The 13536-nt window shown below is 36.3% G+C and overlaps 1 protein-coding gene and 1 non-coding gene across 5 annotated transcripts; both read left to right on the forward strand.

Annotated features, from left to right (window-relative positions):
- The first annotated feature begins 86 nt into the window (after nt 1–86).
- On the forward strand, nt 87–8186 carry FKBP53 (FK506 BINDING PROTEIN 53). Of its 4 annotated transcripts, none has more exons than XM_008788380.5 (12): nt 87–284; nt 374–447; nt 613–842; nt 929–1077; nt 5722–6028; nt 6121–6534; nt 6638–6817; nt 6919–7159; nt 7344–7428; nt 7524–7565; nt 7707–7755; nt 7872–8186. In XM_008788380.5, the coding sequence occupies exons 1-12, from the start codon at nt 272–274 to the stop codon at nt 7948–7950; spliced, it is 1863 nt and encodes a 620-aa protein (XP_008786602.3). In that variant the 5' UTR covers nt 87–271; the 3' UTR covers nt 7951–8186. The 4 variants fall into 4 exon arrangements, with proteins under 4 accessions (XP_008786602.3, XP_008786604.3, XP_008786603.3 ...); XM_008788381.5 differs by having other exon boundaries at nt 108–284; nt 6653–6817; XM_008788382.5 differs by lacking the exons at nt 7344–7428; nt 7524–7565 and having other exon boundaries at nt 7872–8123.
- On the forward strand, nt 1197–1348 carry LOC113462585 (small nucleolar RNA snoR135). Its single transcript, XR_003385250.1, has one exon. It is a non-coding gene; the product is annotated as a small nucleolar RNA snoR135 (small nucleolar RNA).
- Nucleotides 8187–13536: the final 5350 nt, after the last annotated feature.

Consider the following 13536-nt stretch of genomic DNA (forward strand, 5'->3'; position numbering starts at 1 on the left):
GCTAAGCAATAAGAGAATATATATATATATATATATATATATATATATATATATATATATATATATATATATATATATATATATATATATTCTTTTTGAAAGAAACTAGTCCCTTTAAAGTGACCACCCCCCGCCGCTCCACTTCCCACTCCGCCGCTAGGGTTTTAGGCCGCCAGCCTCGTCCCCGGCCTGATACGTAGGGTTTTGAATCCCTCCTTCTCATATCGGCTCCATTACCCGCAGTCGCCTCCAATCTCGATCGCCTCCTGCCATGGCCTTCTGGGGTGAGAAATCCTCTAAATTTCATCCTCAATTCTAAGTTCCCTCCTCGAATTCCATGGTTTCTGACTCGATTCTTTCATCTCTTTTACAGGGATCGAGGTGAGGCCCGGGAAACCCTACTCCCATCTCTACGACAGCGCCCGCGGAAGGCTTCGCGTCTCTCAGGTCCGTTTTCTCCCAGCAAATCCCTCATAAATCCCATCATTCGGTTTAGAATTTTGGTCGTTGTTCTTTTCGATTTAGGGTACCTGTTTTCTGTCAAAAAAATCCATGAAATGTTTTTGGATTCCTTAACGCTTTATATTGAAGTTTTAATGGCGGATCATCCAGGCGACGTTGGGAAACGGCAAGGGGGAGAAAAAGAGTGTTCTGCAATGCAATGTTGGCAATAAAAGTCCCATTCTTCTCTGTAATTTGATTCCTAATGCCAGCGAGACGTGCCATCTGGAGCTCGAGTTTGAGGAGGATGAGGAAGTCGTCTTCTCGGTCCTCGGACAGAGAAGCGTGCACCTTTCCGGTTACTATCTTGGCTCGAATACTTGCGCCGGTGGAGATGAGACGTATCCTTTGATGATTTGAGCTTTATGGATGATTGAAATTTTGTGGGCATTATTTTTGCTTGAATATCTCCTTGATTCTACTCTAGTGATTCATATGGTGAAGATATTGGGGAAGAGGATTCGGACAACTACGACAGCTATGACAGCCAAGAAGATGAGTATGAGTCTGACTTTATTGACGATGGTGATTTTGAAATGTTTTCTCCTTCTTCTTCTCCTCGGCGGAAAAGTAGTGGTAATTTGAGTTCGGCCCTGTCTTTTATATTGAAGCATTAATTAGGTTGTGTTAGAGTTTTGAATGCTGAAATCCCAATAGTCATTTTTGATCCTTAGTGGTAGGACTCAATTGTCAGTACTGCAGGATTGCGCATATTAGCATTCTTCTATTAATTATGCTTTTCTTGCTGAAAATGTTTCCTGCTATATTAGTAATTTTGGGAAGATTGGCAGTTGGATTCTGCTAAAGGCTTTCATTGAGACTATGAACAATCATTTTTTCTGTATTTGTTTTTAATAATAGAATTCAAATAACATTTGTTTCCTTCTTATCTGTGTGTTGCTTCTTGGTCTTGTCATTATCCATTTATATTCTTCTAGAGAAAACACAGATGATGTTTTAGAATTTGTTCTTATTAGAAGTTTCAAGGATTAGATATCTTGAGCTATTTTGATAATGCCACTGGGTATGAGAGCTGCCATTTTATTTGATTTATTATGGTGAAATTAGTTTTTAAGAATAATTGGTTATGACTATCCTGTCATAGAAAGATTTGTTTAGAGTATGTCATTAAATTTTGTAGCAGAGAGATGATTTAAGTGTTTGTTTGATTCAATAAATTCAACTTTTATTTGTAAGAAATTGTTTTATTAAATCATTAGCGATCAATCCAATTTTTGTCGCTCTAGCTGGTGGATGTCCATTGCCACAAGTTAGTGCTGCGAACATGCAATGCCCATTTTCTTAGTGTTGTTCCATTATTTCTGAGAGAGATTTTTCCCCCCAAGAGGAGTTGTTTTTTATAAGCTTATTATTTTCAAGTAATCACAGAATAACTGTTCAATTATTAAAAAAAAATTGAGTTTTCAAAAATTTAAAATTCACATACATTGACCTATTGAATATGATATTTAATTTTTCCAACAAATAGAATATAAATATCAGGTAAAAGACAATTTATATCATCAAATTCAAAATTTGTCATCTCATGCAATTCATTGCAACTGAAGAAAGATGGTGCATTTTGAAAGGAATGAGTAAATGGAGCGTGAGTGTTTTTATGCGGTACATGTGCACTATGCATCACTTATAGGTAAGTGGCTATTATTCTAACAACTATGAACTCTTGGCTCGTAACTTTGTCTCTTCTTAGTGCTTTCGATACATGTTAAAACTGTCTCTCATGAGACACATCAAAACTGATGTATTTGTAAAGGTGAAAAAATTGTCGATCTTCTGGTAAGTAAGGGAGGCAATTTATAATCTGACCCATCAAACCGACACGTGAACGATCTGTTTTAAGCATGTTTTTGTTGGACACATAAATGGATCAACTCGTCGTTACATGTTTATTAAATAGGTTGGGTTCAAGTTTAGATCTTTGACCTATTTAACCCATTTTGATTCATTTAATTATTGGGTCGGGTTAAACAAGTCAAAAATAGGTTAAGTGGGTTTTAAATAGGTTAACCAGATTTTAAACAAGCTAAATGAAATAAGTTAAACAGATTTTAAACAAGTTAAATGGGTTTCAACAGGTCAAGTCAGGTTAAACGGTTTTTTAATGGGTTAAACAGGTTTCAACAGGTTAAACGGGTTTCAATATGTTATATATGGGTCGGTCAGGTCACATGTTTGTTAAATAGGTCGGGTTTGGGTTGACGAACTTTTGACCTAACCTGCTTCTGACCCGACCCGATTGCCACCTCTACTGGTAAATATTTAAATTTATGACTAAATTAGATCTTAAAAGTAGAAAACTTTCCAAAATTTAAATTTTGAACTATTGCAATTAGCTAAAACTAATTGCGTCAAATGATAAGTCAATTTATTGATCAAGAGTATTTAGTTTTCCATGAAAATAATGATTATTGAAATTGAAAGTTCATCCCTGTCTTTATGGCATGGACAAATGGGAAGTAGCGATCACAGATTATTACCTAGTGGTTATGGATGATAGGGATAGGATAAGAAGTATCTTATGAATGTAATATTTCGTGAATGATCGGAAGATTCTAGCTTGGGGTCAGCTTAAGTTAACTATTTGAGGATACCTTAGTTTTTATATCTTGAACATCACTAGAGTTTACAAAAATTATGATTTAAATTAATGAGATTGGATGTCAATCTAGGATATGTTTAATTAAGCTGTTATACATGTTCACCTAGTTTGTATAGGAGAGTTTGCTGCTTGGACCTTTTGATTGAACTCGATTACCTGTACCCAGTACTCGGACATGAATATGAATATGATTCGTTGCCTTGCCTTTATGTTTGGAACTTATCAAAAATTAGAAGAAACAAACATTAAGCACATAGTAGGACTTCACATTCATAATGCACATATAGGCCAAGATAGAGTAGATGAGTCTTAGGAAAGGTTGGGACATGGTTAACATAATGCCTCATGATACAAAAGGTGGCAGGATTCTATATGTAAATAAGTGAATAATTTATTAAGGAAAACTTTCTTATCAATTGATAATATCCATTCTTGAGAGCGCGGAATACTCCTAGCCGCATATTGCTTTAACACATGTTTATGGATTTATTATTTATTGTCTTGCTTATAATGGGCATAGGTCTGCACTAATGGTATTGGCATGTCGATGCAATATATCAACCACTAATGTGCATGAACAATTCATGTGAAGGAAATGGATGGTAATTGTTGTTAAGGTTGAGATGAAGTTGTAAGTCTTAAAAGGGGCTAGTTTGGATCTTGTTGCGAATTTGATCTTAGATCATAATTTTTTTCTAATTTTTCAGAAATTCCTAAATATAAAAGAAATATGAATATTGAAGTGTGAGTCAACTATAAAGTAGATGAATAGAATATATAAGGCATGCATACAACAAGTATAGTTTTCACCAATTTGGGCTTGTATATAGTATTTTTAATGAAGCAAACATTCTATTTGGTTATTCAAGATGTTTATATACTATCTGTCATTTTAATCTTTATTCTAGGTAAAATGCTTTATTGACAAACGAGGATAATAATTTAATATATAGTTGTAAAAATACAAAAGCTTACATCTTCTTTTTAACTTTATGAATTTCAATAATAGGCTTACAAATTTTACTATTTGAGACTTATTAGTGACAAGCCATTTAAGGACCACATAGTCAAAGAAATTATAGCAAAGCGGGCCTACACATGATTTCATTTGTAAGCAACATAAGCAATTTGTATGTGATCTGAAGGAATGTATAGTTTACCATATGGATCCGAATCTTGTGATCCTAGATTGATTCTGATATTGATGGGATCCAGATCATTTAGGTCCATTTTGAATCAGATCATGAGTCATAAGATTTCAACAACCGTGCGGGTAGAAAGTTGATGTCAAATTGTGTGAGGTTAACCGTCCCCATCTCATGTTCTACAAAAGATAATATTGCATCAATGGCTATGATGAGGTCAAACAATACTTTTTAGTCATATAACAAAACAAGAGATAGTGGCTAAGATGGTACGGACAATGTAAACAGAAAAGTTCTAAGAGCAGCAATAATTTCATGCACACTAGATGCATGGAAGTTAAATGCAATAGCATATTCTCTGTTGGAGTGTTAGGCCTGTCATGAGCAACATATTTCTCAAGAAATATTTGATGCTTGACAGTGAAGTTATCAATATTCTTTTTCACATAAAGATGGATCAAGATTGGGGCTTAAATTAGCCTTTAGATTGGTGCCAATTATTTAATTACCCATACCACATCCCTTTGTAAGAATTTAATCTTGTAAGTACCAATCTTGTTGCACCATTATGATTATAAAAGTTGTTAACTTAATTACAAAGGTTTAACGATATTACTACATGCTTGCTCGCACCATGGATGCACTTAAACCCACATGCATGCATGTGCACATAGCGTTGCAGCTAGGTCTGAAGGGCTTATACAATCAAATCATGGAAATGAGTGGTCATTAGAAGGCACTTTGATTTGGCACTAAAAACTTAAGTATATGTTATTTTGGATGGATATCTAGGTTCCCTAGAAAAGGAGAAAATGTAAAGAAAGAGAGAGAATCCTTTACTTATCAGGGAACAAGTTGGTATTCGTGTATAGATGCATGTGCAGGTGTGCATGCACTCATGCTTGTGTGTGCACGTTGTAGTAGATTACCTAGGTCAATTCTTGCTGCTAGGGTTAGAGGAATTAAACATTCAAATATTGGAACTGAGTGCTGATGAGTAAGAACTGTTCTTTCATACTAAAAACGAATTATATGGGTATTGGATGGTTATCTAGTATCCTTAGAAAAGGGGAAAAAGGAAAGAGAGAAACCTTCATGAAGGTTCCACTAGTCTCCTATTATTGCCAAAGCTTAATCTTAATTGACTTGTGGACTTCCCCTACCGGTGTTGTAGCTAAAATAAGATGAAAAATATGACTATTTGACATCTAATCCACTGGGCTCAGTTTCAATCTTAAAATAGCCTGAAATTTATCCAAAATTGCAAGGAAATTGAAATAAAAAAGTACATGATCCTACTTCAGTTCATCTGCATTTACTTTTTTCTCTTATGACATTTCAGAAAATGCAATAACTGCTTCGTGATTGCCTTCTGCTGTTCTGATATTTGATGCCGCATCATTCTCTGTCGAAATGTTTGTCCTTAAAGATGTTTTATTTCTTTCAAATTGATAGTTGTAATTGAGGAGATTGAAGAGGATGACAAGTTAAATAATGAAAACGGCAATCGTCGTCGCTTAAAGAAAAAGCATCAGGTAAGTGATACTGATGATGGTGATGATAGTGCTCAGTGTCAACTTGTTGTCAAGTCTAATAGCTCCACGGTACTGGAAAGTGAGGATGAAGATGGCTTTGCAATCTCTTTTTCCTTGAAAAAGAAAAATTCTGCTAAGAATGTGGAAGAGAATGTAAAAACAGATGACAAGATAATTGATGACAGAAAAAGGAAGCTTGGTGCCATCAATGTCCCTGAATCTGCAAGGTTTGTGTTGGTCTATAGTAATGGTGTTGCCAATATTTCTTTTTGATATTTACATCTTTCATATAGCATGATGTGTTAATTTTTATTAACAGGGAAATTCACCAGCCATTTGAGATTGATGCTGAAAACAAGAATATCTCAAAGAAGAAAAAGAAGGTTAAGGATAAAAAACCTCATGAAAATGGATCAAAGTCATCTGATGGGGAAATGTTGAGTATTGAGCAAAAGAAAGATGAGGACGGTACAGTATTTGGTGAATCAAAAGTTGAGACTGAAGAAAAAGATCTTGCAACAGAAGGTCATATTGATGTGCCAGAAAATGATGGGAAGCTGAAGAAGGAAAAAAAAGACAGGGCTGAGAAGGGAAAGACATCTGAAGCAAGCCCTTCTGGTTTTTCAACAGAGAGAACAGAGGGTACTAATGGAGGGCCAAATCAAGCTCCCAATACTGATGGCATGGACCAAAGTCATCCTGTTGGGCCAAATGATGAGCCTTCTAATGATAAGTGAGAACCGTGGTCTTTCAGTTTAATAGACATTTGAAGTTCTGTATAGGGCAAATTGATGGTTTCCTGAATTTTGTTCATACAGTTTTTAATTGGTGTATAGTGATCCATCGTGCAGGGTCAGCAGCAGCAAGAAACAAAAGAAGAAAAATAAGAAGAAAAAAGGCAAAGATGATGTAGCTCAAGAAGAGGATGATGTACTGGTGGAGAACGAGAACACCATGCAAATATCTTCACAGGGTGTTGGCAAGATCAATGAGAATCTTGTTGAATCACAAAACAAGTAAGAACTTGAAGTAACATGATGTTATTGAATTGAACTACTGGCTCTGTTGCCTTACATTGGTATATATGTGAACTTGTATGGTTTTATCTTGTGTATAGGACCTCCGAAAATAATGCTGAGACTCCTGCCAATGCTACTCAGCAAGAGGCCAAAAAAAAGAAGAAAAAAAAGAGCAAGAACCAAGCTAAGGATTTAAATGCAAACCAGGAGTTATCAAATCTTGTAGAGGAAGAAAAGAAAGTAGAGTCATCCAAAATGAGGACATTTGCCAATGGTTTGACTATTGAGGATCTAGCAATGGGCAAACCTGATGGCAAAAGAGCTTCTCCAGGTTGTAAGGTAATCTCTCGCTGTGTGTGTGTGTGTTTGTGTGTGTGAATAAATTTGACTCCCGTGTCTTGGTTATTTGTATTTCTTTGCTGCTATGGCTTCCACTAATAAATCCATTTTCTCCTCCACATCTTGTGGAAGGGGTTCAGCTGATTAAATGGGCTTCCTGAATTTTTTTTCCCTTGCTTTCCAGGTCTCTGTTAACTATATTGGCAAGTTAAAGAATGGAAAGATATTTGACTCTAATGTTGGCCAAAGGCCGTTTAAATTCCGTCTTGGTAATATTATAATTAACTAATTATCACTTGGGAAACCTTCATTTCTTTTACAGCTTTTATAGGTCTAACATAAATGTTTTTATTGTTTGTTAAAGGTATTGGGCAAGTTATCAAGGGATGGGATGTTGGTGTTAATGGTACACACTGAAAATTAAAACTTTATGCGATTCTATTGTTTTGAAAATACGTATCAAAATGAATGTGTGTAGTATGTAAATGTATTTATTTACATATGTAATGTCGAATCTAGTCTGATGCTTGATTTATTTGATATTTAGGTATGCGTGTCGGGGACAAAAGAAGACTCACCATCCCACCATCTATGGGGTCCGTGTTTATATATTTATTTATATATATATATTCTCATTTTCCTGCTTTTATTAACTTCTTCCTTCGCAATGTGATATCTAATCTTGCCTGTTGGATTCTATTTGGTTATGCAGTTATGGGGAGAAAGGTGTAGGGAAAATACCAGGGAACTCATGGCTTGTGTTTGACGTTGAGCTAGCTGGCGTGCAATGAACTCCCAGTACAAGACGTTAATGAAGGAAAGTTTTGCAGGTTAAATGCGTGCTTTCAAATTTTGCCGAGTATATGTGGTGCTCTTTTCGGGAGCTCGGTATGCTATGAGAGGGTTTACTTGTTTATCAGAATTTTGAAATTTTTCTGCAGTCTGCATTCTCTCTTTTCATCTCTTTCGATTGATAAATTTCTAATGCACTCCTCAGAGTTCTAAGGCCATACTTTGTGATTTTTTTTTTCTATTTGTTTGGATGGAAAGAATTTTTGCCGAATTGAAGTTCCTCTCAGAATTTTGTCATATTAATACTTATCCCCACAACACCCCCCCCCCCCCCCCCCCCTCCTCTCCTTTTCCCTTTTTCCTCGGTTGGTTAAACTTAAAAGGGAAAAAAAATACACACACCATGAGTTAGGTGACACTTAAATGAAGAAGGCACCATTGTTTTCCTTAAGTCCATTTTAGGTGATAAAAATATGTATGTGTACAACCCACCCAAATTGTAGAGCGTGTGACTTGGGATATAGGCATCGTTTGGCAGAATTTTTTTTAAGCAGAAAGTACTTTCTGAATTCAAAGGGATCGAATAGAAAATGATACTTTGAATCATATAACTATAATGAAATTTACGATCAACTAACATTTATTGAATTTGAAAAAGAGTCAGAAGAAATGATTTGATCCTCTTATTTCTTGAACCGAGAGATTCATAAATCGGGATCCTGATGCATATAGATACAAATGTTCCAATGGGAGAAAGAATTTTAAGGAGCATTTGGAGCGTTTCGTTTTAGCTGAACAAGGGTGTTTGATAAAAAAAATCAGAAAACTGTTTTAACTGTTTGGCAGAATAACTTTTTAGAAGTAGTTCCAAAATGGAAGTTCTTTGAAAAAACGCTTTTACCATGCATTGGAAAGTTGTTTGGATTTCTAAATATTTTTTATTCAATATATTTATAATAAATAATATAATTATAGAAAATGTCATTTTATATTATAAAAATTTGTAGGAGCCCCAACAAAAGAAACAAGAAACTCAAAAATTAGTTCTTAAAAATATTATATTAATAAAATATAAATATATAATGATAATAATTACAATATTTTATATTTTTTATTATTGTATTATACTATAAATATAATATTATATTACATTATTTATGTTATATTATATAATACCAAATTATGTTATATTATTATGCTATAGTATACAATATTATGTTACTATATTATAACAATATTATATTGCATTACAACAATATTATACTATATCATATATGTTATATTATTATGCTATAGTATAGAATATTATGTTACTATATTATAACAATATTATATTGCATTACAACAATATTATACTATATCATATATGTTATATTATTATGTTGTAGTATGCAATATTATGTTACTATATTATAACAATATTATATTGCATTATAATAATATTATATATATATTTATGTATTAATACATATTATATTTTATTATGCTCTGTTGTATAATACCATGTAATATCCTTTATGGTCATTTTGTCATACCTAAAGTACTTTTTTTGTTTGTTTACCAAACACATTAAAATTTTACAACACTTTAGAAATGTATTTACCAAACATCAAATAGCTTTATAAAAGCTTTACTTCAAAAAGCTATATTTCTGAAAGTTTTATTGCCAACAGTCCTGACAAACGTGATTGTCATGTCTATTTTTTGATGGTTAAGATGTTTTCTCTGACAAATGGATGAGCTAATCTTGGTTACTTTTGTACACCTAGATAGGAGGCTGAGCTTGGAATCATGGTTTACACCATTTAATTGATTCATGGAACCTCGTAACTTATTGTTCTTTTGGTTTAGGTCTTGTAAAGGGAAGATGGCTTGAAGCCGTCATTGAACCAATCTGACTGCTCTTGACTTCCGTCAGTGAGAAAACCTAAAATGCCTGCTTACGTACCCTTGCAGATTATTTGAAAACATTTGGGGGAACACTAGAAAATGAAACATATGATCTAATTAGGATTGGGCAGGTAAATCTCATACCATTTCTATATATGCTTTTTTATATTCATTCTACTAAGATTATGCTTTGGAAAATCCAACGGGATAGAGCAGAGAAAAAGCTGGAACCCTGCAGGATGTACAAAAAAATCTCTAGAGATTTTTTTTTTTTATAAAAAAAATTCAATCCCATCCCTGCAACTCCTATCTTCACCCTTTCCTGCTCTCCACTCCATCTCTTCCTTTTCTGACAAGAAGTTCCCAAACGTGCCAATATCAATCACCACTTTGCCTAATTCTGCTGTCTAATCTTTGTACAATTAAAAGGTGGCTCGTATTTTTGCAGGCACCTATATGCCTTAATAGGTGGGAAGTGACTCGAGCACATAAAAAAAGAGGGAGAAATATGTTAACATAGTGCAAATTCTTTGTGTTATGTTGTTGGAAGGTGCATTCTATTCTCAGATATTCTTTTCTCCATTCAACTACTTATGACAAGATCGGGTTATCGAATCTTAGTTTAACCTAATTGCTTGAATTCTTTCAATTTTGCCGGCGAGTCAGTTGCAGCAATGATTAATCCTTTACAACTTATAGGCACACTGCCTGTGAACATAATCTGACCTTGCATTGATCACAATCTTCATCAGCCATTCACAGGCCATGTAACCAGATATCAGGCGATAACACGGGTCGATGATGCATTTGGCATGGCCGTGCCGGTAGGAAGCCGACACGTTTCGACACAATGGGGGTTGAGATCATTAGAGATCTTTAAGCACCAGTGCGCATAATTAAATTCGCATGATCACAAACACTCAATTGCCCACTTATAATGCAGTTGCCTCCCAAAGTTTGAAGCACTTCTCCAAATTCAACCCTTTTTTGAGGTCGTTGTTGTGTTGGAGTGACTCACCATCCCGTCCATAACCTTCTTTGCCTCTTGACTTGAGAGAGAGAACGAAGAGAAGCTTGGAAAAAGCTTTGACCTGATTAGGGGGTTCATCCCCCTTATTATTAAATGCTTAGACTAATGTCAAATAGCTAAAGTGGTGGTGTATTTTTTTTTTTCGTTCTTGGTTCAAGTAGAGCTCTGCGGAATGTTGCGGAAGCCGCACGCGTGATGGCCTGCGTAGTGACCACAATGCCCTCCTACTCCTAGACTTTCATCTTGGAGACGCAAACTGAAATAGTATTTTGGCTTTTAAATCGAGCTTGCGTCTTATATCGGACTACTGGACTCAAGATTTGTTATTCACGACAAAAGATAGTTAATATTAATAGAAAATGATGAAGCATCTAGACCTTATCTACTTAATCCTTTTCTACGACTTGTGCAAGCGTGCACCATAATGATTTGGAGTTTTTTGAGTATTTTAGTCCAAAGACTAATTATAAAAAATCATGCACTATGTTGTGGTTCAAATTTGGCTCGAGGGTGACCACGCCGGGAGAGTCGAGGGAGCTATCGGATGGGGCGGAGAAAGGGGAGTCACCTCCTGCACGATGGTGTACCTGCATAAAGCCTCCCCGGTCGTTTCGATGAGAGCCCTTCGACGCTCAAGTTAGGGTTGATCTCAGTTGGTCCCCTCCCAAAAGTTCTTGTAGTGTTACCTGATGGGGCTATATGTAGTCCTCAGAGAGGTGTCCAGGTGGCGGAGGTATGGCCCATCCTCATCATGGGAGGAGATAGGTTTTATACAGATAGCGCAGCTGGAGCTTGCTTGAGGCGCACGACGTAAGCTGTTCCTGTGAACGGTAAGGCATCGATGAGTATGACAGGATATGGCTGGAGCAGCATGGCATTGTCTTTTCCTGTCGTTGGCCAGCAAGCAAAGCATGGCGCGGTGGCGTTGCAATGTATGGCTATATAGGTGGGCATGGACTTGCACGTGGATGCGGCCGTAGGTGAGGTCAAGCTCGATGAGAGGTCGCATCATATATTTGACGAAGTCGGCTTGGCGGGTGCCGAGGTTGGCCTAGCATCCCTGACTCCGAGGTTTCTCGGTAGGGTATCCCGAGCTCGAAGGTCGGGGTGCGTTGTTAGATGGGGTGCTCCGAACTTGGCCGGAGTGTATTGCTGAATATAAGGGCACCCTGGGCTCGGCCAGGGCACGTTGGCAAATATAAGGGGCGCCCCGAGCTCGGCGGGGGCGCGTCGGCGAATATAAGGAGCGCCCTGAGCTCGGACGGGGCGCATCGGCGAATATAAATAGCGCTCTAAGCTCGGCCAGGGTGCATCGGCGAGTAGGCCTGTGGCCGAAGAACCTCTTGGGCTTGAAGTTGACACAACAGGGTGTTCCGAGCTCGGGCCCAGGACGTCATTATAAGCGTCAAAAGAGATTGCCGCATGTTGTAGCAGCGGAGAGGTTCGACCGAAGTCAACTGAACCTTCGGCGGAGTCCGAGATCGGGCTAATTCCGAATGCAATCGAGGTCCTGCCTAGTTGGTGTTGTGGCCTGCCCAGCTGGGATGGGACAATTCCTTATCATATGCAGGACGATCCATTTTCCCTCCCATCACACTACCATGTATGTCTCTGAAAACATCCTTGTTTCATGTCTCTGTGAACCAAGCTTCCAAGGACCATAATTTACAAGCAAACAAGCAGCTGTTTAGAAGAGAAGTTTAAGGGTTTTCTTTTCTTTTTAATCTTCTATTCTTTTCAATTTCGAGGGTTTCCTTGGCTATTTTAGGGAATATATGATAGAAATATAAAGATGATCAACAAGTTTTCACATAAATAAACTTTGCATAAGTTTTCTGCCTCAAGATGGATAAGATGCGTGAAAGGAAAACGTATTTCCTCCGGAAATAAGTCAAAGAAGTTAACAAAAAAATGTAGACTTCTATGAAGCTTACCAATTTCACTTGTATACTTCAACATATTGGTATAGATATTACCTAACTGTACTTCAACATGCCATACATATTAGATCCACAAAAATGAAGACACAATAAAAGTGTTGACTTAAATTGTGATCTCTTATAAACCGAGACATGCATTGCCTATTTATCACATGCTCTTGTTCATTCAATCTTTCCCAACCTTTTCCATTTCTATAGAGTTGATTTTAATTGTTGGTTTAATGGATGACAATTAGGTAGAGATACACCTTCTAAAAAAGACAAATTCTAAAAGCTTGTAGATGAGATTTTTTGGTATGTTTATTTATTTGTTGATAAACTTCATGATGTTCCTACAATAAATCTCGAGCATAAATTGTTATTTCCTTCAGAACAATTTCCTTGTCCTTACAATATACAAACACAAAGATCTAGCATGGTAATTTACTTCTTAGTGGTACTAAGATTGTCTGTCCACTTTGTTTCTTCATAAAATCAGAGTATATTTATGAGTTCCTAACACCTTTCTCAAAAGGTTAGTGCGATCATTTTTTTGAGAAACAGTTGCTGCCATCAATTGGTTAGACTCTACAGTTTGTATCAAATACACATCTTAATCAAATATAGTCATGACAGGCATTGTGCCACACTTTGCCAATAACAATAATTACTGCATGGTGGTTGTACTGCATATGCTGCTCCTGTTGGAAGGCTAGGTAGGCGATTCTTTTTTCTTTTCTTTATTC

Source organism: Phoenix dactylifera, chromosome 5 (assembly GCF_051530095.1).
Source record: "Phoenix dactylifera cultivar Ajwa chromosome 5, Ajwa_hap1_PhDact_Kaust_v1.1, whole genome shotgun sequence".
NCBI lineage: Eukaryota > Viridiplantae > Streptophyta > Magnoliopsida > Arecales > Arecaceae > Phoenix > Phoenix dactylifera.